We start from the raw sequence: 21652 nt of genomic DNA, 5'->3' as shown, positions 1-21652 counted from the left end.
TGCAAGGGGGGAAGCAAAATAAATGTGTGTGTGGGGGAAACTACGGGTACAAAGTGAATACATACCTTCCATTGACCGGGATATCGTCTGTCCCGGGATGAATGAACCGTTACGTCACGCACTTGCACTCTCCGTGTGTCCCTCATTCCTCCACCTCCTCCCGACTCTATCGTTTTCCACTTCGTCCTTTTCCTCCACCTCCATCATCCACTCGCCCAATTCCACCTCCCACCACCCCCTCTTTTTACTACAATACAACCGATGGGTTTTATATATAACAGAAACGTAAAGCGACGTCACATCTCGTTTCTCTGTCGTAAAGAGCATTGTGTGATTTGCGTATTTGTATACATTGCCATCTCTTTTTTTTCCTGGTCGACTCCCCTCTCCACTAGAACGGTTTTACGTGTGATCCGCTGGGGAATAACTGTCCGTATAGTTTTCAATTGGGGGTCAATGTATCGTTGAACGAGACATCGGCTAGACGCGCACGATGGATATGTGGAGGTAGAAGAACATTATGGTTCGTTGCACTGTATTTATGACGTTTTAGTTTGCCATTGATCCGTGAGTGGGGACGAGCAGGGGGTTAGGGGAAGTGTTTGGAATGAGGAATGCTTGTACACTGATGGAAGGTTTTAAGTGGTGTTAACGAGGATTCTTCACTATTGCCTCGATTTGTTAACTACACTGAGAGAAAAACAAACACGTCAAACAGGTCTTGTTTGGGCCAACAAAATCGCTAGTTGAAAATTGCCAGAAAAGAATTTGTTTGGTTCGAATTTGAAGGTTTCAAACATGAATAATTGTTCTGATTTGACAGCAACGAAATATTTCGCTCAAGAGGCGGATAATTCACACCAGACGGTGCTTTTTCAGGATAAAAATATCTCATATCCTATATCCTATCCTACATTTGATTTGTCCAACAATAATCTTTAACGTCTCAAGATGTGGAACGCAGTGTAAACTCTCGTCTTCAATGATTCGTTAATAGTTAACGAATCGTGGTAATAGTTAAGCAACATCGTTAACGGCAACTAAATCGTTCCACTTTTTCTATCAGCGTACGAGAGGATTCATTCGGTGTGTGAGCTCCGGGTATCACTTTTCAACTGAATTTGATAATTTTCAAAAGGTTTGTTGTTGCTTATAGAAATAATTTATTCATCATCCTTGTTAGTATAGTTGAGTTTTGTTATCTTATGTTTGCGTAATTTATGTACATAATTCATAATGGATTATCCAATTTTTTACGTGACATATTTACATACCATGCTTCTTCGGGATAAGAAGTTGATGAGATTTATGCCTCGAGCATGGCCTCGCGGTGCTCCCAGTTGGCATCTTTGAGATTGGGATAAAGTTTGGCTTTTGGTCCGTCACTGTTAAGACGACCGTGAAACTCGGGCCGTCTCTCTTTGGGAGCACTACGTTGGAGCCAAATGTCAAGGAGACTTTTCGGGGCTCCACTTTTCTGAAGTTGTTTTGCAAGAGGAGTTGGTGTTATCGGGGGTGGAGACATTGGTGAGTCTGTCGTTGCGCGAATCACACTGGCACGCGTTGGCTCTTCCTTCCCAATGCTGGGGAATAAAGGGAAGATTTTTAATTGTACTTAGTTACGGTGGGTGCATGTATGCATACTTAAGGGGGGATCCTAGTGGAATTTGAAAGTCTTCGGTTGATCAAAATAACTAGCGAGAGGCTTTTGATATATCATGGAGTAACTAAAAAACTAAGAACAATTTAGTACCCAACCCATTTTACCCTGTACGTCAGGCGAAAACGTCGTTTTTCGTGTTTTTGCCTGTGAAATGCTTCTCGCACCAACAATTTTCAGCCGATTTAAACTTTTTTTTGCCAAAATATTCGTTAAATTCCATAGAATAAAACTAGGTTTTTCTTCGATTATCTCAATTAGATCATAGAAATTTTTTTTTTCGGTCTACTCGTTTTTTTTGGTTTTTTCATTTTTAGTCGTTTTTGTTTTCCAATGGCAGCCTTTTTTTTTATTTATTGTATTAACCTACAGTGGGTTATTTACATTCACTTAAGATGTACGAAAATTATACAGGAAAATAGTAGTTGTTGCAGTAATATATTTGGTACAAATTTGTTTTTGGTCTTTCGCTGTGGACACTAATATTTAGTTATCTTAAGGCCCGGGTGTACTATCTTTCGAACGTTATCTCGATGTTTTTTTTCATCTTTCGTCATCTGAAATTGTCAATTAAGTCCAGCATATCATGCAGCAGTTTTGAAAAATTATGAATGAATAAAAAAAAAAGTAGAAAAACATTCTTAATTTTTTCAAAGAGCATTTTTTATTTATATTCAGAATAAGTTGAATAACAAGAAATTCACAAATGTATCTGATTTACGGTGAAAAATGGCGGCCTGTCACCCAATATCATGCCGGGAGAACTGATTTCGTAAACCTTTCCCCACACTGCACAGAGACATTTATTACGGAAAAGGCTCTTTGAAAAAAATTGTAATATGTTGGAGAATTTTTTAATCAGACTTTTATCACATAAAAATGGCAGATGACTACATACCACTGTTTTGAAAATTGAGATACCTAGCTGTCACTTCCCATGAGGAGTTAGTGTTTTGTTATCCACCATGGAAAATGACAGTTAATAGATAATTTGCCAAAGCGAATCAGATATTTGTAATTTCCACTTTTTTCAACTCATTCTGAATCTCAATTAAAAACGCTCTTTGAAAGAGTTCAACATTTTTTCTATTTTTTTTTATCATTCTATCATAATTTGTGGGAATTTCTACATGATGTACCACTCAATTGACAATTTCGGATTACGAAAGATAAAAAAAATCCAGATAACATTCGAAAGATAGTACACCCGGGCCTTAAATTCAGATTTTACATTTTTTAATGAACTGATGTATATTCTTGAGAGGTTCGAGATCTTTTGCCACCAGGAATGCGGATATCGTGTACGGTCTAGAAAACTTGTGCTTAAGCAGCTTCGTTTTTGACCGATTTTTCGATTTTCTAATTTTTCGATTGCGAATCAGTAGCGAAGCGGTAAACCGGGTCAAGTCGATTTTGACTTTTGGCCATTTTTTGACAAATATCTCGGAATCTAAGAGAGATAGGAAAATTTTGCTCATTACCTTTTTTATAACCCTCAGTTGGCTCTACAAAAAAGGTCATGACAAAAATTTTTCTATCTCTTTTAGATTCCCAGATATTCGTCAAAAATTGGCCAATAGTCCAAATCGACTTGACCCGGTTTACCGCTTCGCTACTGACATGGTCTAGAATGTTTTGAAACGTGAAGAAATGATGGCTTTAAGGTCATATCTGTATGTATGCATTCGACAACTTGGGTTTTTGGCGATTAATTTTTAGAAAATTCAACACAAATGCGGGGAAATTTGTAGATAAAAATCTGAAATTTTGGCTCATTGCAGTTATTATTGAGCTCAACTTTGGCGCGCTATTTCAGCCCATTCGGTCCAGTAGTTCCTGAGATATAACAACTTGTTAAAATTTCGTTTTTCCTCAATATCTCAAAAACTACTGCACCGATTTCAATTTTTTTTCTCAAAATACTCATTTCAATGGCCTCTATGTGAGTCAATCAGAATATATGTATAGACTCTTTAATACACAGTTTCGAGATATTGCCGTTTTTCCGTTTTTCATGAAAAATCTTGTACGTACGATAGCTTGAAAAAAAAATGGGAATAGCAAGTTGAAATTTGGTATGATGATAGCTCTTACAATACTGAAGGTTAGTATTTTGAATAGGCGCCACCGATCGAGCAGTTTCGGAGATATTTAACCTTTTGTATAAATTAATTTCATTAAAAGGTTGAATATTTTCCTGTAGACCCTCTGTAGCATATGGTTACGGTTGTGTCTGTCACAAGAATAAGGAATTGCTAGAGATCCATTCAGAAGCTTAGCTACTTCCGTAACGCTGTCCACCCGTAACGTAACCATTTCTACCAATGGAATTGGTAGAAATAAAAAAAAAGAAAGAGACTAATCCTATTCTAAAAAGAACATACACTTAAAGTCGATAACTGTCGATATCTTGCAAGTCTGTCACGCTTATTCCTTATTGGTTCCAGTCGTCTGAGGTGGCAAATTTAATTCATGATTAATTTAATTTTGAGATTTTCAATTATGATTGTTACAATTACAGCGCACTGTAGCGCGCATTCGGTCTCGTAACGCAAAAGGTAATGGTCACATATCTTCTGTGGATAGGTTTGAACCCCTGCTTGTTTTTTACTTTTTTTGTATAAAAATTATTATTCTCAGTTGTTGAACATTAAAATAGTACATTGTGCAACCGACGGCGGTGGCTGTGTGGTAGAGTGCGGGGTTGACATGCGGACGACTCGGGTTTGATTCTCCCGAGGGGGNATGTATACTTCTCACTCGCACCTATTGTAACGCGCATCCGAATTCTCGCCTTTTGCGAATATTATATCCAGTCCGGCACCGACCGCCGAATACTCAGGAGTGAACATCTACTCCTTATATTATCTATCTTCACTTTTTGTATACCGTCTACGTCTTGTAAATATACTGTGATTGTTTTATAACTATCGCATTTGTTAGTGAATCGTTACATCCGTCTACAACCTCGATTCCTACAGGGGGAGGGGGTGGGGTGATTTTTTAACGCTCTAATTCTCACAGTTCCATAGTCCGAGCGGGAGTTTCGCAAAGGATGACTGTACCTGGTCAAGGTTTTTCCCTCAAGTGAGGTTGTTCCTTGGCCCTCGGCGAATGCGGTACACGGGGGAGGGGGGTTAGAAAGGAAACTAATCGTAAAAACCAGAGGGGGGTATACGACAGTACAAAAATTTTATTACATAACAGGTGTTCAGAAGAAAGATTTTTATATGGTATGGAAAAAGGAAAAAAATGAGTAGACTGAAAAAATTACCTTTTTTATGATTTAATTGAGATAAGCGAAAAAAAACCTTGTTTTAGTCTATGGAATCTAACGAACATTTCGAAAAAAAAGTTTAAATCGGATGAAAATTTTGGTGCGAGCAGCATTCCAAAACCAAAAACACGAAGAACAACGTTTTCGCCTGACGTACGGGGTAAAATGGATTGGGTACGAAATTTTCCTTAGTTTTTTAGGTACCCCATGATGTATCAAAAGTTGCTCGATAGTTATTTTCATCAACCGAAGGCTTTCAGATTCCACCAGGGTCCCCCCTTGAAGTATATCCCTAGACAATATCACTCAAAAGTTAATCCCTATGGATTTCCGAATAAAATTATAAATAACTTAATTTATTGCATTCTCATGAATTATTAAGTTTTCCTATCCTCAAGTGTTGTTGATAAACAATAAAAAAAATATTGATGGAGGCAACAATAACTGTTTGAATCAAAGAAGAAATTATTTGTTAATTAATTGTTTGAATCAAATAAGAAATGGTTTCATGAAATTTCCATTTTTTAGAGTTAAATATCACAGAAACTATGTATGTACTAAAAAATTTTACAAAAAATTCACCGTATTCGGAATTTATCAATCTACGCCATGGATTCGTTTTTTAAGAACATCGTAAGAAGGATTTTCTCAGAAGATGAAAAAATCGAGTTCCAGGGAACCCACACTGATAGAATGATTCATTTATTCCAAAGGAGATTCGTTAACCATTAACGAATGGTAGAATTGAATATGACCAAATGAATATTCGTTAATAGTTAACGAATGGTTCACTTGAAAGGTGAAAGTCGATTCAGACAAGGCTCCGGAAATACGCAGTTGTTAACTATTAACAAATGAACATTTGAAGAGAAAAACCTGTTTTCGAGGGATATACCTTAGCGGGTAACAAAAGGCCACCATTTCCTTGAAATTTTCCAACAAATTTCTTACTCAAACTTAATTAATATTTTTCCAACTCAAAGCCCATTGATCTTTATTATCGCCTCCTGATGATGAATGTGCTTTGATTTTCAAAAATGTCAACAACTTTCGGGAGGAAATTTGTTAAAAAATTCAAAAAATCAGCGGCATTCTGTTATTCCTTAAAGATTGCATCCAACGAGGGAATTTGGTAAATCATACTAAAATATGATCTTTGGTAAATCATACTAAAAACGGTCATAAATGTAGAAAAATCATGAGCTCCTTAAGCTAGTTAGTATTGATGTGAGCTTACTGCTGTGCGAAATTTCTGCTCCATCGGTTCATTAGTTTTCGAGAAAGAACAGTTCGTTTCAAAAATATCTTGAAAATTACTCGACCGTTTTTATTAATTTGTTTTTGTCAAAATATTCATCGCGATATTTTTTTTATTTCAATCAATCAAAATATGTATACCCGTTTAGACAAAGTTTTTGAGATATTTTCATTTTCCTGTTTTTCAACCCCTCGCGGATGGAGTCCTTTTCTTACGAAGTAAAGTGTAGTGTGCGCTCAATACAACTCGAATTCGATCATTTCTAATGAGTGGAAAACTATGAAACCGATGTCTAATTGAAGCTACCCTATTCCGGTTTTCAATTTTGTTTGTCTGGTCAAATTATCCTTCATAGATTTAGAAATAATCAATTTGGGAAGTAAGCGTTCACATTCGCATGCGCTGATACGATGTATCGACTCCGTACGTGAGGGGATAAGTAAAATCTTTGCACGCACTTTGGAAAAAATTAAGACACCAACATGAAATTTGACATGAGGCTTTCTCTCATCACTGCCCGGGTTCATGTTGAAAATGGATTTAAAGAATTAATTTCGGAGATATTCAGCTATGTATGTAAATCTGTTGAATTGAATACCTGGAAAACTATTCAATGGATTTTATTTTTTTTTCAAAATTTTTGTGTGATGTCTCCTAGCTCAATGAATCATAATATCTATCAGTACAGTAGACTCTCCCTAGCTCTCCACTTTCGGGGGACAGAATTCCAAGAACGGAAAGCTACAGGTTGCATCTTCCCTACGCGTAAGAGGCGTGTCTTACGAGAGAGACACCGCGACTATTCGAGCGAGAACGCTATACCTATCGCCATGCCCCATAAACCGTCCTAACCTCTTCATTACGTGTCAAAACCTTTTAATTAGAAGTTAGTTAGTTAGTTAACAGCAATTGAGTTGATGATAATATCATTTCTCGATAACGAGAGGCTCAGTAAAAAATTCGGGGTTGCGTCTGGCGTGAGAATAAACCTCATTTATTCGAACTTACATCATGCGACATCAATGTGTCTAAAAGCATAAATTTTTATTCCAACCTGAAGCTAATTTTTTCTCACTCTCTCAATAAATAATTTCTATTTTCCTCTTTGCTCAGTGATAAAGATATCCGGGTATAAATGCCATAGTTTCAATGATTTATGTATTTAAACTCCCAAACTTTTCTGATGTTTTTGATGAAACGAGATTTTTTATGAAAAAACGAGTTTTTTTATGAAACGAGATCGTTCAGGCTGGGAGTTGATTGTTATGATCACTGCCACTTGTGGAGATTTTCTTTATTTTTAATCCACCCTTGTCCTGTTTTTTTATGAACACCGAGCTCATTGGCTCGGTTGGCAATAACCTCAATAGGAAATCCATCGTCCAATTCTTTCAAAGCTTTCAATTTGATATGTAATTTGACCCCTGTGATTTTTCTTTTTCTCTTCACCACACTCATGTTGAGGTTATGCCCTCACGCATATGTAAAACACACCGACCGGCATTACAGCGCTTCCCCTCTAGAGCTCTCACCCATGCGTGACGTCACGCACGTAGTGGGGGTTGATATTCCCNGTAAAAAATTCGGGGTTGCGTCTGGCGTGAGAATAAACCTCATTTATTCGAACTTACATCATGCGACATCAATGTGTCTAAAAGCATAAATTTTTATTCCAACCTGAAGCTAATTTTTTCTCACTCTCTCAATAAATAATTTCTATTTTCCTCTTTGCTCAGTGATAAAGATATCCGGGTATAAATGCCATAGTTTCAATGATTTATGTATTTAAACTCCCAAACTTTTCTGATGTTTTTGATGAAACGAGATTTTTTATGAAAAAACGAGTTTTTTTATGAAACGAGATCGTTCAGGCTGGGAGTTGATTGTTATGATCACTGCCACTTGTGGAGATTTTCTTTATTTTTAATCCACCCTTGTCCTGTTTTTTTATGAACACCGAGCTCATTGGCTCGGTTGGCAATAACCTCAATAGGAAATCCATCGTCCAATTCTTTCAAAGCTTTCAATTTGATATGTAATTTGACCCCTGTGATTTTTCTTTTTCTCTTCACCACACTCATGTTGAGGTTATGCCCTCACGCATATGTAAAACACACCGACCGGCATTACAGCGCTTCCCCTCTAGAGCTCTCACCCATGCGTGACGTCACGCACGTAGTGGGGGTTGATATTCCCCTCGCTCGGTGATGAGTGGAGAGCTAGAGACGTGGAGAGTTACGGAGAGTCTACTGCAGCGAAGTGGTAAAACGGTACAAGTCAATTTTGACTATTGACCAGTTTTCAATGAATATCTCGGAATCTAAGGGAGATAGCGAAATTTTTGTCATAACCTTTTTTGTAGAGCTGATTGACAGCTGCAATAAATGTAATAGCAAAAATTTCGCTACTTTCCTTAGATTCGGAAATATTCCTCAAAAACTTAACTGGGAGATAAGTCAACTTAAACCGTTTTACCACTTCGCTACTGATTTGTACTCATTCCTACCAAGTTTTCGAGTTATTCCCTGTGTTCAGCTGTTTGCTAATTTTTGCGACACAATTTTTTTGGTAATATCTCAGTAATTACTTCGTGCTTTCATTTTAGTACTATCAACAGCCATAATTAAAGCGGATCAATAGTGAACCTTGTCATCAATATGTTGATGGCGAAAAATACTACATATAATGTATCTCTTTGTACCTGGAGGGAAAAATACATGACAATCCTATGCGAGTCCCTTAAAAAATTAGTGTGCTACCCACTAGCCGGGGGACCAAATAAAAAATTCGAACCGTCCACCGAATAATTCGATGGTGGCACTCTATTCTCTAAAGATCTTACGCTACTTTCCCATGGAATTCCCTTGAAAATTCGGGTGTCACATCCGAGTTTTTTGCCATGGTTTGGTCCCATGGGTTAGTGAATAGCACACTAAATTTTGCTAGAATTTCCTCTCCGTTTAGAACGTCCGCACAGAGAGAAATAATGTTTATGACCAAAATATGATTTACTGGTTCCAAGAAAAGGTCGTGTAGATAATTGCATATATTTTAAATTAATCCGAACCATTTCATTTGTTCGATGCAATATTCTAGATGTTGACAATGAATAGATCAGTTCTCAGTCAAAAGTGAATTAGCAAAAGATTATTTTTCCGTCATTGCATACGCATTATATACAATCAACTATATAAATACTTCTTAAAAGATATCACACATTTTGTCGTGATAAATTATGTCATCAGCGAATAGTCAGATGAGTTGGAAGAATATAATCGAAAAGGTAATACTTGTGGGATCATACCAAAAGGACAAATGTTTGCCAGCTCTACACTGAGAACAAAAAAGAAAAAGTTCTCAAACAAGTCTTACTTGTGCCAAGAAAATCGTTTTTTGAAAATTATCAAAAAATATTTTTTTTGTGCCAAACATGCAGAGAGTGCGCCGGAATGAAAAATTTTTGTCGCAAAAATAGATTTAGTATTTAAAAAAAATTGCACTCTCTGTACACATAAGAAACATCATTTCTGGCACTACTCCTTCGTTATTCGATACTCCCATACGTATTTTGCTCGCGAAAAATCTTTTTTTTATGCGAACCAAGGGATAGTAGTTTTTCGTTTCGACTGTCTAATAATCGCAGACAAGAAATTAACCCTTAAATGAAACAATAATAATGATATCATAGCAATCTTGTAACTTAGGGATAAAATATTTGCTGATAAATCTTCCTCTGTATGAGATATTTTCATCCTGAAAAGGCACCGTCTGGTGTGAATTATTCGCCTTTTGAGCCAAATATTTCGTTGCTGTCGACAGCAGAACAATTATTCATGTTTAAGACTTTCAAATTCAAACCAAACAAATTCTTTTTTAGCAATTTTCAACTAGCGATTTTGTTGGTCCAAACAAGACTTGTTTGACAACGTTTGTTTTTCTCTCAGTGTAGATTCTGCCTCAGTTGATGTTCCCTCAAATTGTTACATAGTAATGCGTTTGGTGGCCCGCCTTACAGCGGTTCAAATTTTTTCATGTTGAAATCGACATTTAGGCGATCAACAAAAGTCTAGATAATTCTGAAATATTCTCGGAGCACCTAGAGAGTGCATCAATGATGAAAGGGTCTCGTAGGTAAACTTTCAAATTAATGGAGTTCTTATAAATTTTTACTGTAATTTTACGATAAAATCACGCAAAATTAATGTAAAAATTGTCACTCGCGAATTTTTTGTCTAATTTTCTAGAATCTTTCCTGATTTTCCGAAACGTCAGCTTCTGAATTAATCGCTAAATTCATAAAGATTTCGAGAACTTTCCAGTCTTCTGAAACATTCTGCATCGGAAAATTGTAGAGTTTACCAGACGATTCGCGAATTTTTCAGAGGATTCTGTACCGTTTTGGACCTTTATTGAACTTTTTAGAACCTTCGATGAATTTCTAGAGAAATGGATATCTCAAATTATGTAGAGTAAGACATTAGGGATGTAACCTGACGTCACGTTTTAAAATCCGTTAGCTCAGAAAATGACCTGGCGACCTGACGTCATGAGTGACGTCTCATGACGCGACGGTCACGTGACCTCAATTTTTTGCATGTCATAATTTCGGCCATACTTTCCCCTGATATTTCGAACCAACTAGCTAAATGTAAACTGACAGTCATGAATTTTTTGGCCATAAAATTCCGTCACATTTGGTAATAATTAATATTTTCAATTACTCATTTCAACTTAAATATATTGATTGTAGATGTCTGACAACCCACAAAATGCCTCATCGTTATGAAACCATGGGGCTATCTCCGAAACCCAAGTTATACTACCACTCGTTAGATTAATGTGACGGTCAGATGGTAATTTGGTCATAATTTTGCTATATGACAAGAATTTCAAATATTCCCATCCATCTCACGACAATCACTGACGTGTAACAGGACGGGTCAGTGACATGTCATGTCTTTTTTCGGATCCCTGATATATATCTCAAGTCTCATCATAAGCAATACGTTACTCCACCTAGGAATACTCGTACTGAGTGGAATCATAGAAATTCTTGAATCAAGAAATGCTCATTATCTCTTGTCTTCTAGTGCACATTGAGAGAAAAACAAACAAGTTCTTAAAGAAGTTTTTTTTGGGCCAACAAGATAGCTGATTGAAAATTACCAAAGAAGAAATTGTTGATTCGAATTTGGAAGTCTCAAACATGAATAATTTCCTTACTTTATGCCTTTTTAGGATGAAAATATCTCATATAGAGGAAAGTTTATTCATAAATATTTTGGCCCTATGTTACAGAATTGCTATCATAGCATTATTATTATTTCATTTAAGGATTCATATCTTGTCTGTGATTATTGAATAGCCGAAGCAAAGAACAATATCCCTTTTTTCGCATAAAACGAACATTTTTCAGGGGCAAAATACGTATGCGAGTCTCCAATAATGACAAAGTAGTGCTAGAAATGGCATTTCTTACTTGCACAGAGAATACAATTTTTTTGGAACTACTAAATCTATTTTTGCGATAAACGTTTTTCATCTCGGCGAACTTTGTATGTTCAGCACAAAAAAAAATTTTTTTTTGATAATTAAAAAAAAAATTTTTTTTTGATGCAAGTAAGACTTGTTTGAGAACTCTGTCAATTTTCTCTCAGTAAACCGTGTTCATTGTTTGAGTTCTTTGGTAATTAAATCATTTCCTCTATATTCGCCCAGGGCGATTATTCGGTCACCGGAATTTCTAAGGCATAAATTATATTAGATGAGGGATGCCATATGCTATTCATTCACTTTCATGACCTCTGTATGAGGCAAATAAATAATTAATTAGTAATGCACAATTTAAGTAGATTTGTTGACCGTAGATGTAGATTCTTTGAAGTTTGATGATAACCGCTGAGGCCAGTTTATTATCATCAAACTTCAAAGAATAATAATGCACAAATTAAAAAATTCGGAGGCACACGGATTCGAGCTCGAGTGCCCTGGAATAATATCGAATTTTAATGAATCGGTCGAGTAAAGAAATCTGTAAATAATTTTCTTTTACCTGTCTAATTCTCTCAATGCTTGATCCAATTCCACCTTGTCCTTGTCATCCTTATTTCGCACCTCCAGGAGGCAATTCAACACTTCAGCGTGCATTGGTGAAGTGCCAGCGTGAGCTTTCAAAAGCCTCTCTAATTCCTCCCACAATAAACGATAATGTTCCTCCCTGCGAACCCCACTCTTGCCCCCCCTGCCGCCCCCGAGATTTGGTAGTGATAGAGTCTCGTGTTTAGACTCGTGCTGGAGCAGACTGAAGATCAATTGTTTGCATTTAACTAGTTCGTCTTTCGATAGCTCGTCCTTCACAATTATTTCTGGTAATGGGTCAATTATCTGAAAGTATTTGTGTGAAGTATTTATTAATAATTCAGTCTCCCATTGACATAATTGATATAAGGAGTCTATTTTCAAGGGAGGAGGGAGCAAGTGATTACCTGCTTCAAATTAAATATTAATGTACTCGAAATTGTCATTGGCCAGTATCTCGTGTGCTTCTCCAGTCTCGATCTCATGTGTGGTGACGTACCATCGCCTTCTTCATTAGAGGAGCGTTTGAGAGGCACCAGGACATTGTTCTTCATTAGAGCTCCAAAGTCCTACATAAATAAACCCAAAAGATTATACTTGTCATCACAAAAGTATTTAAAACTCGGTGAAGAAATTTAATATTTCAATCTATGTTAAGAGGCCAAGGAGCACGTTTGAGTGAAATTACCATAATGGATTCCCATTGGTCTATGTATAAAGAAACTCTATTCAAAAACAACTCCATCAAAAAAACTCCAAAATAGCACGTGGCGAATAGGACAGAGTTGTTTTGACAGAAGTTTTTTAGACGTGCTCCCTTCCAATTATTCTCGTACTAAAGCGATCAATTTTTTCCCGACAGGCTTAAATCGTAATTACGAGAATGGGAAGCAAGCTGAGGCTGTCAGCTTTCAGAAAAAAAATCATTGGTTCCCAAAATAATTGGAAACTGTTTTGTGAGCTTCGAATAAGTCCCAAGGCCTTTCAAGGGTATTATACCGAAATGGGAGATTTTTGGCTCCAAAAATTTTAATTCAATGATAACTTGATTTTTGCCAATGTTGACCAAAATCCTTTGACTTGATTTCAGGGACATCACAATCCTCTTTATCCAACGAGGAATCTCTTTTTTTAAACACAATTTTTCAAACTTATATTTAAAAATTTCACACAATATTCATTTAATTTAAAACACATTCATGTAACACTGGTAAATAATAGTTTAAAAAGTGCCAATTCCCTGTTTACTTGTGGAAAAACTAAAGTTTCCCATGAGAATTTATCTTAAATTTCAAAAATTACTATTGGATTACCCGGTAAACGATTTTCATCAGTCATGTGCAAATTTTAGATGGATTCAAAATTAAAAAAACTTACGCCTGAATTTTTTTAAAGAATTTTATTTCTATGTTTGGTACCATGCAATGATATCCTCAGTGAAAACCCCCTGTATAAAAAAACCGAATAGATCTAACATTGAACAGACTAAACCCGAAATCTTAATTCACTGAGAGAATTACGCGAATTCATCATAATGTTTTCTTCAAAATTTCTTTAGAAGAACGTGATTTCATCAAAACACATCGATTTCTCTTCTGAATGAATAATAATCATTTTCGTCACTAGGCCTGATAAACCGCGATTTTAAATCGTGGTTTTTGGGCCAAATGACAAAAAATATTGTTCGACACACGGCTGTGGGAACTTTTCTACCTCATATGATTACAGAACTCGCCTTCGGCTCATCCTGTAACTTTATATTCGCCAGAAAAGTTCATCACGGCCTAGTGTCGAAATGTACTATTTATACATTAATGATGACTACTATTATTAGTGAAGCATTACTCACAGTTATTCTGTAATCAGTGACCCTTCCTCCACATCCTTCACTGATTGATGGTGGATCTTCCAAGACACTTCTTGCTGTTGATAACGTATGAATGAATATTTCACCCCCGTGAGCAGCTAATAAATGCGATATCGTTTTTCCACCACTTTTTCGTGCCATCTCGAGCATAACAGAACGTCCGTTGAGTAGAAAATTGATGAGACACGAGGATGGCCGACTATTTACGTCTACAGGGGTTATCCTGTGCATCGCTGTGCAATTTTGCATCTCCGAGGCACTGCAGCCCCTCGGTGTGCACCATTTCAATGTCACGGTTTCGTATTCAGAGCCCTCCTCGAATCTTCTGAATGTTTTTATAAGGGCCGAGTCCTGGGGATTTCCTGAATAATAAAAGTGATTGATTAAAGAAGTGAATGAATTACTGGGGAAAGTTGTTCATCATACTCTCATGTACCGTTTAGAATTGATGTATGAGCGCTGAGCGAATGAAATATTTCAACGTCATAATTAGCTGATGAACTTGCATTCTGCTCCTCCTTCATTGGTATTCCTGTGACTGTGGTACTTGCTAGGTCGTAGTGGGATAATATTAGATGGGATAGTTTGGAGTGGAGGGCTGTCGCCTTCATCGAGTGAACTTCCATCGTCAGTAATGGAGAAACCTGTAATTATTAATCATGAAGGGCTCAGTTATTCGGGCTCAAGACTGTTTGTTTATCGCGCCAAGTATCCTGATAAAATTATCAGAAATTTGGATTGAATAAACGTTAATATTAGCAACAAGTCAGTAAAAGTTTTGAACTCTTTGAGGAGCTCGTTTATGGAAAAAAACGAAAAATCAAATGACATGTGTTATTACGTGGAATATCGAAAACATCGAGCTATGGAAATGGACTGTCTCCAGTTACGTGGAGATGTTGTGACCTCATTTGATGGATATTATTACAAAGAATATTTTGACGTCAAAAAAATTAAATTTAGTCGTGTAGTTTTTGAGGTATTGAGGAAAAAAAATTTTTTAGTTCTGTATCTCAAAAACTACTTGACCGATTGAGCTGAAATTTCTCCTCGAAGTACTGCTAAATAATAGCATTTATGTGATCGAATTGCAGATTTTTAGCTCCAACTTTACTCTTTTTTTTGTGCCGATTTACAGTTTCCAAAAAATCCACGCACACATTTTCCAAAAACATGAAATTTTCACGTTTCATGACATGTAGAAGATCATTTTTAGGCAAAATTAGAAGTTCGTCACAATCAACGATTACAAAGTTTCCATTCGGAGGCAAAAATGATTATACAAATTTAAAATTTTTTAGGTATAACAACACTGAGAGAACAATTTCCTAATATGTAGACGATATTTACTTGAGAGAAGTAAGTTATTTTCGACGGCTTAAATCTCGAAATGTTTGCGCTTCACCGAGCTCGGATAAACTCTCATTCATCACTATCGTTCCGCTTTAGATCATGAATATATTACAGATCGAAACATTGGAAGTGCATAAAAAAATTATAAAAATAATAAATCCTTGAAAATTCACGATTTTTCTAAGCGATTTGAGTGAGCTCATTTGCGACACAAGCATATTTGAGTACAAGGATATTTCAAAGTATGAGACTTTTATCGGCCCACGTGAGTTGAGATGCCTGGGAGAATTAAGCGATTGAAGAAAAATTACTTGTCTCAAGTAAATAGGGGAAGTTGGGGTAAAATGGACACTTTTGAATGTTTTTAAAATGTTAATGAGGGGCTGAAATTTAATAATTTTCCTTTCAATACAAAGAACAATTCTTTCCCTTTGTGACGAGCCGAACCTGAACTCAATTGATAAATTTGTTTCTGAGTTATGAACAATTAAAAAAAGTCTGAAGTGTCCATTTTATCCCACCCTCCTCTATGTTTCAGATATTTGAAATTTTTTTCTCAGTGAAGGTATGATATTCAATTCTCCCTAGTTTCTCTTAAAATACATTAGAAATCAGAGAATATCGTGCAGTGTATTTCGGGAAACTGGCAATGTTAGTTGGAACGTACTACATCCTTCTAGAACTAGAATGAAATGTAATGGGCAAACAGCTTTACGACTGTTTGCCCATTTCCAAAGAAAATTTCCAAAGTTCTTCCATCAATAACATTAATCTTTCAGTTAACAAGTTTTCTTCATATTTCTCATGAATTAAGGATTGATCAGTGAAAACTAAATTACTTACTTCGCTTGGACTTTGGCTGGTGACTTGGGATTCTATGTTCACTGGAAAAATGTTCAAGATGACGAGGTGACAGTGATGAATCGGTATCGATCTGGGGGAAGTAGAGAAGAATATGAATAAATATTCAATAAATATTAAAGATTTGAATAATCATATTTCGCTTTTCTCATTATCGCACTTACGTATCGGAGCCAGCAGCGGTCTTGTTCTGATGGGCTAATTGATTAAGGAAAATATTCTCCAAATTCTTCATATTGATGTTATCTCGAGCACTGGTAATACAAATAACTCGGCCTCTGTTCAATAATTTTGAGGGATTTTCTGCTCTTTTAGTGTTCTGGATTTCAGAGCATTCTGTGAGAGCTTCGATGGCAACTCTGAGGCCATGAATCACAGAAAAGTCAACTCCTGGCTGGTGGCCTCGTGGGGGAACTCCAATAATCGCCATGCCATTCATTATCTGCAATAGATCATTATACATTTGATTGCTAGATTTAGTGGTATATTTCAACATCGACACTGCATTTTCAGCTATAATACCCCAACAAGACCTTCAAAATTATCGGATATTTCCCGATTGTTTTGTTGCGTAGCAACGAGAGGGAGAAGATCGTTGATACGCAGGAAAACATGAGGGAAATGTTCAATTAATTTTCGAGGTCGAGTGGTATTCGACGGTTTATTTTTGGTAATCGGATCCTTCGCAAACCGACTTATTTTTATTTTCTTCGTGACTTTCTTTCACTCTACAGGATAATATTTGACAGTTATTTGGTTAGAGAAACAATTGCAGAGCTAGAGGGAAATTATCAAAAGCTAGGGGAAAATAACCGCTGCAATTCTAATTGGGAAGTACTTCATGTTATTGAATACTGAACTCTGATTGGCCCAAGGAAGGCCAGATCCGATTGCCAAAAATAATCAAATAGTATATTTCAGCACGTGTGGGGCAATTTCGTCTTTAACGTGTGTGGGGTTTACAGCATGAGCCGAAGGCGAGTGATGTAACCACACACGTTAAGGACAAACTCTCCCAACAAGTACTGAACAAAATTTTATGTCACGAAGCCTGAAACCGGCTGAATTAGACACGAGATGCGAAGCGTCGAGTGTGTAATCCAGCCGGTTTCAGGCATGAGTGGCATAAATAATATTACCTATTACACACCATGAAGTTCCTTCATTTTTTAAGACGTGTTATGTTTTACATTAATACCTTGTTTTAATTTGAAGCCGAATGATCAGTTGATAATTAGTGAAATGTGTTATATTGTGTAATTATAATGTGAAGATTACAATGTCTGTAGACAAGGTCTGAATACACTACATCGCAAGGGTCAAACAATTAAGGGTTGTCATTGTGTAAACTAGGTTATTTGGTCAATTAAATGGCGTGTGGGTGTTGAAGTATCCCAATTTGAGAATGTGGAATTCAATAAAAAGAAAATCCACGAATTCGAGTCCGAGTTTGATGGATTTTGTGTTTTTCTTGGATTACAGATACTTGACTTTGATTTGTCGAATTGTGCACACAAATTGAACATTTACAAGTTTGAATTGAATATCGAATTCAGTTTGCAAAATGTGCCATTGGGATGATACATTACAATTTAGTAGAATTCAATATGTGAGCTAGGCCGCCACTTCTGTGCATGAAAAATTGCCTTTAAACTGAGAAAAATATTTTCTATGTTCTTTATCGGAAACTATAGGCCAAAACAAGAAAAATGAGCCCGCTCGGAGCTCCCTAACTGAACTATTGGTGGATATATTGAGAATTTTTTTTTTCTCTAAATATTTTTTTTTTAATTCTAATTACAAGTCACTATTAACAACAACAAAATATTCAAATATACTGATTTTTTAGGAGATTTTCACAACTTTTGTGAAAAAATAGTTTTTTTCTACGTGTCTACATAATTTTATGTATAAAACTTAGAAAGCAAGTTTCAAACGTTGATTTCAGATCGTTACCAACTTTTTGATTAACCCCTCAAGAGCCCTTTTGGCCCTAATCTTGCGTGCGCTAAATAGCAATGCAATTTACCAACTCCCAACAGTCCAAAACAGATATTAAGTAGGAGTAATCAAAGTCAAGCGATTAGTCTTCACAACAGAGTTTGCTCAAATTTGTAAAGTTCTATATTTTCGGAAATATCAAATTTCGAAACGAGACGTGCATTTCTGCGTGGGTCCATATGTGGTATGGACGCTGGGCTTGGAGGGTTTATTTTTTTTTTTTCATTGTAAAACTCAGGAAATTTCCTAACTTTTCTAGATTTGTTTTGGTGCTGTGACAAATAAGAAAATGAGAATTCAGTCGTCCCAGAAAATCAGTTCTTCGAAAATATCTGAGTATCTAAGAGAGATAACGACATTTTTGCAAAAGCGTTTTTCTAGGGCAATATGATATCGATGGAGCTTTCTCTATCTCCGATTCAGAGCTATGCATAAAGAACTTATCTCCAAATTGAGTTGCGGATTAATTTTTTGATAATATCTCAGAACAAAGTAAGATGACGATTTTCCTATGATGAATACTTTTTTGTGAAAGAAAACGAGATTGGAAAAAAAATTAGCGGAAAGAAAAAGAACAATCCTCAATATCTCCGCCAATAATTGAGTTAGAGAGCCCCATGGGCGCTCATTTTTCTTGTTTCGAACTTCCCAATAAAGAAGACAGAAAAAGTTAAAAAATTGAAGGCGGTTTTTTACATACACAATTGATGAATTCGCGCATGTATATCGTTCCATTGGAATGTAGAGACTATAATTTCTGTGAACAAAGTCTAATGCAAAATATAACATTTGTCAAAAAAATTAAAGGATTCCATTGTGTATAATACGTGTTGGCAAGAAAAAAGGGTGCTGATGTTAGAATATGGCAGATTTATTTTCTGTGTTCTATGTTTTTGAGGTCGTCAAACTTCTAGGTTTTACGAGCCGTTATCCCTCTTAATTAGGATTTTTCTTAAATAGTGGGGGTCGATTGTAAAGGTTATAAAATTAGATAGGGGAGGGTGGGGTAATAAAACTTTTCCATTACCGTATACCTCTCGGTTTCATATTAATTCCTAATGCTTTTTCCAACTTTCGAAAAATTTGAACCGTTCCAGAGGTGTTCCCTCGCGGCCACCCATCCTTTTAGTGACCACGTTTAGCGCTGCTTAGCTTCCCGAAACTAAGCCGGCATGGGGCAATATGGACACCAGGGTTGAATAATGAGTTGAATTAGATCAAATCTACTGGTCCGACTTAAGACCCGGGGGACTATCTTTCGAACGTTATCTCGATTGTTTTTCCATCTTCATAATGTAAAATATATCATAATTTCCATTGGATGTTACATCACGCAGGAGTCCCTAAAAATTATGATTGTACAATTAAAAAAAGCTGAAAAAAAACTGAACATTTTTAAAGAGCGTTTTTAATAAAGGTTAGGAAATAAGTCCGATAGAGAGGAAATAGTGAATGGATAATTGATCATGATAACTAACGATCTGACAGCCATTGACTACTGTGACAAATGACGAGCTAACAGCCATTAGATACATCAAATTATTAATTTGCGATTTCCTCCCTATTGGGTTCGTTTCTCAATATTATTCACAGACGCTCTTTGAAAATGTTTAGCTTTTTTTCAACGTTTTTTTGATTGCACCATCATAATTTTTGGAGTCTCCAGGGCTATGTAAAACTAAATAGTAATTGGAGATCATTTAAGATTATCAAAATAAAAAAAACAACCAATATCAAGTTCGAAAGATAATCCACCCGGGCCTTAATTTAAAGATTATAAAAAGAAACACATTGTTATAAAACTGCGTCGTAGGAGTTGTAAGGTAAAGTAAAAACGGCGTTAAATGGACACTTTGATTTCTTTAATTCAATAGAGTCGAAGTATATTTGTTACTATCTCTTCCAACTCTAATTTCTCCCTATAAAAAGATACCCACACGTTTCTGTTGGAGAACGCCTGTTGAAAATTTTTTTGACCTTTGAATAAGCTCAACTTTTTCGGGTGTCCATTTCACTCCACTCTTGAATAATTTTTCAGTTGTGGACTTTGCAAAGAAGCAATTTTTAAAAATTTGAATTTTGGAAAAAAAAATTTTTTCGTAAATTTTTAGAGTGCTCATTTTACCCCAGGTGCCCATATTACCTCACCCTCCCCTATAGAAAAAAACTTGGCCGTTATCTCTCTTCATTAGGATTTCATCTTTAATAGTCGGAGTCCATTGTAAAAATTATAAAATTAGAGAGAGTCACTTTGTTAGCTGTCACTGATTGGCGGCTTTTTTTTCATTCTTCCAGATTTATCTTCATCAGAATTGCATTTTGGGCAGCAAAAAAATTACTTACATGTGATAAATTTTGCTGCAGTGGACTCCAAGTGTTCAAGATGTGGGCTGCATGATCGCTGACAACAAATCTCACCTGAAACGCAAAAACAAAACGAATTTAAAATATACTATTCAATTCTCTCAGCTCCATCGCGTACAGAAGGAATCAATACTTACTAATTTTCCCGATGGAAATAAATCCCAGACAATTCGACAATACTCCATCGACGATTCCACACTCGTTGTCCATAATGATTTACAAATTGGTGCTAAGGGAATCTGATTTTGTCCTCTACCCTTCAAACACTCAAACTCCAACGGACTCTCTGTGGAGATTCCGAAGTACGGAGTGTGATCCAACACAAATACAGTCTTGTGGTTTGCTGGATACATTCTTCATACCATTTTTCAGTATTCACGAGAGCTGATACTCATGCAATGTTTATTGTTGTAGTTTGAGGTTATGTGTGACTGCAACAGTTCAATGTGGTAATAAGAATGCAAAAAATTATAGTACACTGCACAGATTATGATGAGTGGAAGTTGAAGGTGACTGTGAAATTTTCAGTAGAGGAATATTTTTAATTCAATATTGAAGTACACAAACATCACTAGTTGCGCATGTGATAATATTGATATTGTTTGGCGTCGACTGACACCAAAAGAAATAGTGTATTGTAATCGATAATGGAGGACACTAGTTTCACGATTATCGAAGATATATCAACGGTAGGTACAATCTTACTAGGGTTGTGCAAGTAATTTCCTGAGGTAAATTAGGGGAGAATGGAGCAATATGGACGTCTGGGGTAAAATGGACACTCAAAAAATTTGCGATTTTTTTTTTTTTTCAAAATTCAAATTTTTGAAAATTGTTTCATTGGACAATATAGACACCTGATAAATCCGTACAGGGTGGCCTAAAATGGATGCTCAAATAGTTGTCAAAAAATTTTCAATAATCTAATTTTTT

The 21652-nt window shown here is 36.1% G+C and overlaps 1 protein-coding gene across 1 annotated transcript; it reads right to left on the bottom strand.

Annotated features, from left to right (window-relative positions):
- Positions 1–1139: 1139 nt before the first annotated feature.
- On the bottom strand, positions 1140–21326 carry LOC107045775 (integrator complex subunit 13). The gene is made up of 9 exons (XM_015268135.1): positions 20857–21326; positions 20699–20773; positions 16519–16796; positions 16337–16427; positions 14577–14784; positions 14123–14502; positions 12681–12842; positions 12248–12579; positions 1140–1583 (listed from the first exon to the last, which is right to left on the bottom strand). The coding sequence occupies exons 1-9, from the start codon at positions 21070–21072 to the stop codon at positions 1307–1309; spliced, it is 2019 nt and encodes a 672-aa protein (XP_015123621.1). The 5' UTR covers positions 21073–21326; the 3' UTR covers positions 1140–1306.
- Between the last annotated feature and the right edge of the window lie 326 nt (positions 21327–21652).

This window comes from Diachasma alloeum, unplaced genomic scaffold, assembly GCF_001412515.2.
Source record: "Diachasma alloeum isolate Michigan unplaced genomic scaffold, Dall2.0 Dall_scaffold_00181, whole genome shotgun sequence".
Classification (NCBI taxonomy): domain Eukaryota; kingdom Metazoa; phylum Arthropoda; class Insecta; order Hymenoptera; family Braconidae; genus Diachasma; species Diachasma alloeum.
Note: the sequence above shows the minus strand (reverse complement) of the source record. Positions and strands in the feature narration are given on the sequence as shown.

What these genes read in the sequence shown, in the direction of transcription:
- LOC107045775 (XM_015268135.1), bottom strand. Translation starts at nt 21,072, where the DNA reads ATGTATCCAGCAAACCACAAGACTGTATTTGTGTTGGATCACACTCCG. An exon ending in TGCAGCAAAATTTATCACAT is followed by an intron (nt 16,797 to 20,698) that starts GTAAGTAATTTT and finishes GATCTATTGCAG; the next exon opens with ATAATGAATGGCATGGCGAT. An exon ending in TCACTGATTACAGAATAACT is followed by an intron (nt 12,843 to 14,122) that starts GTGAGTAATGCT and finishes TTATTTATGTAG; the next exon opens with GACTTTGGAGCTCTAATGAA.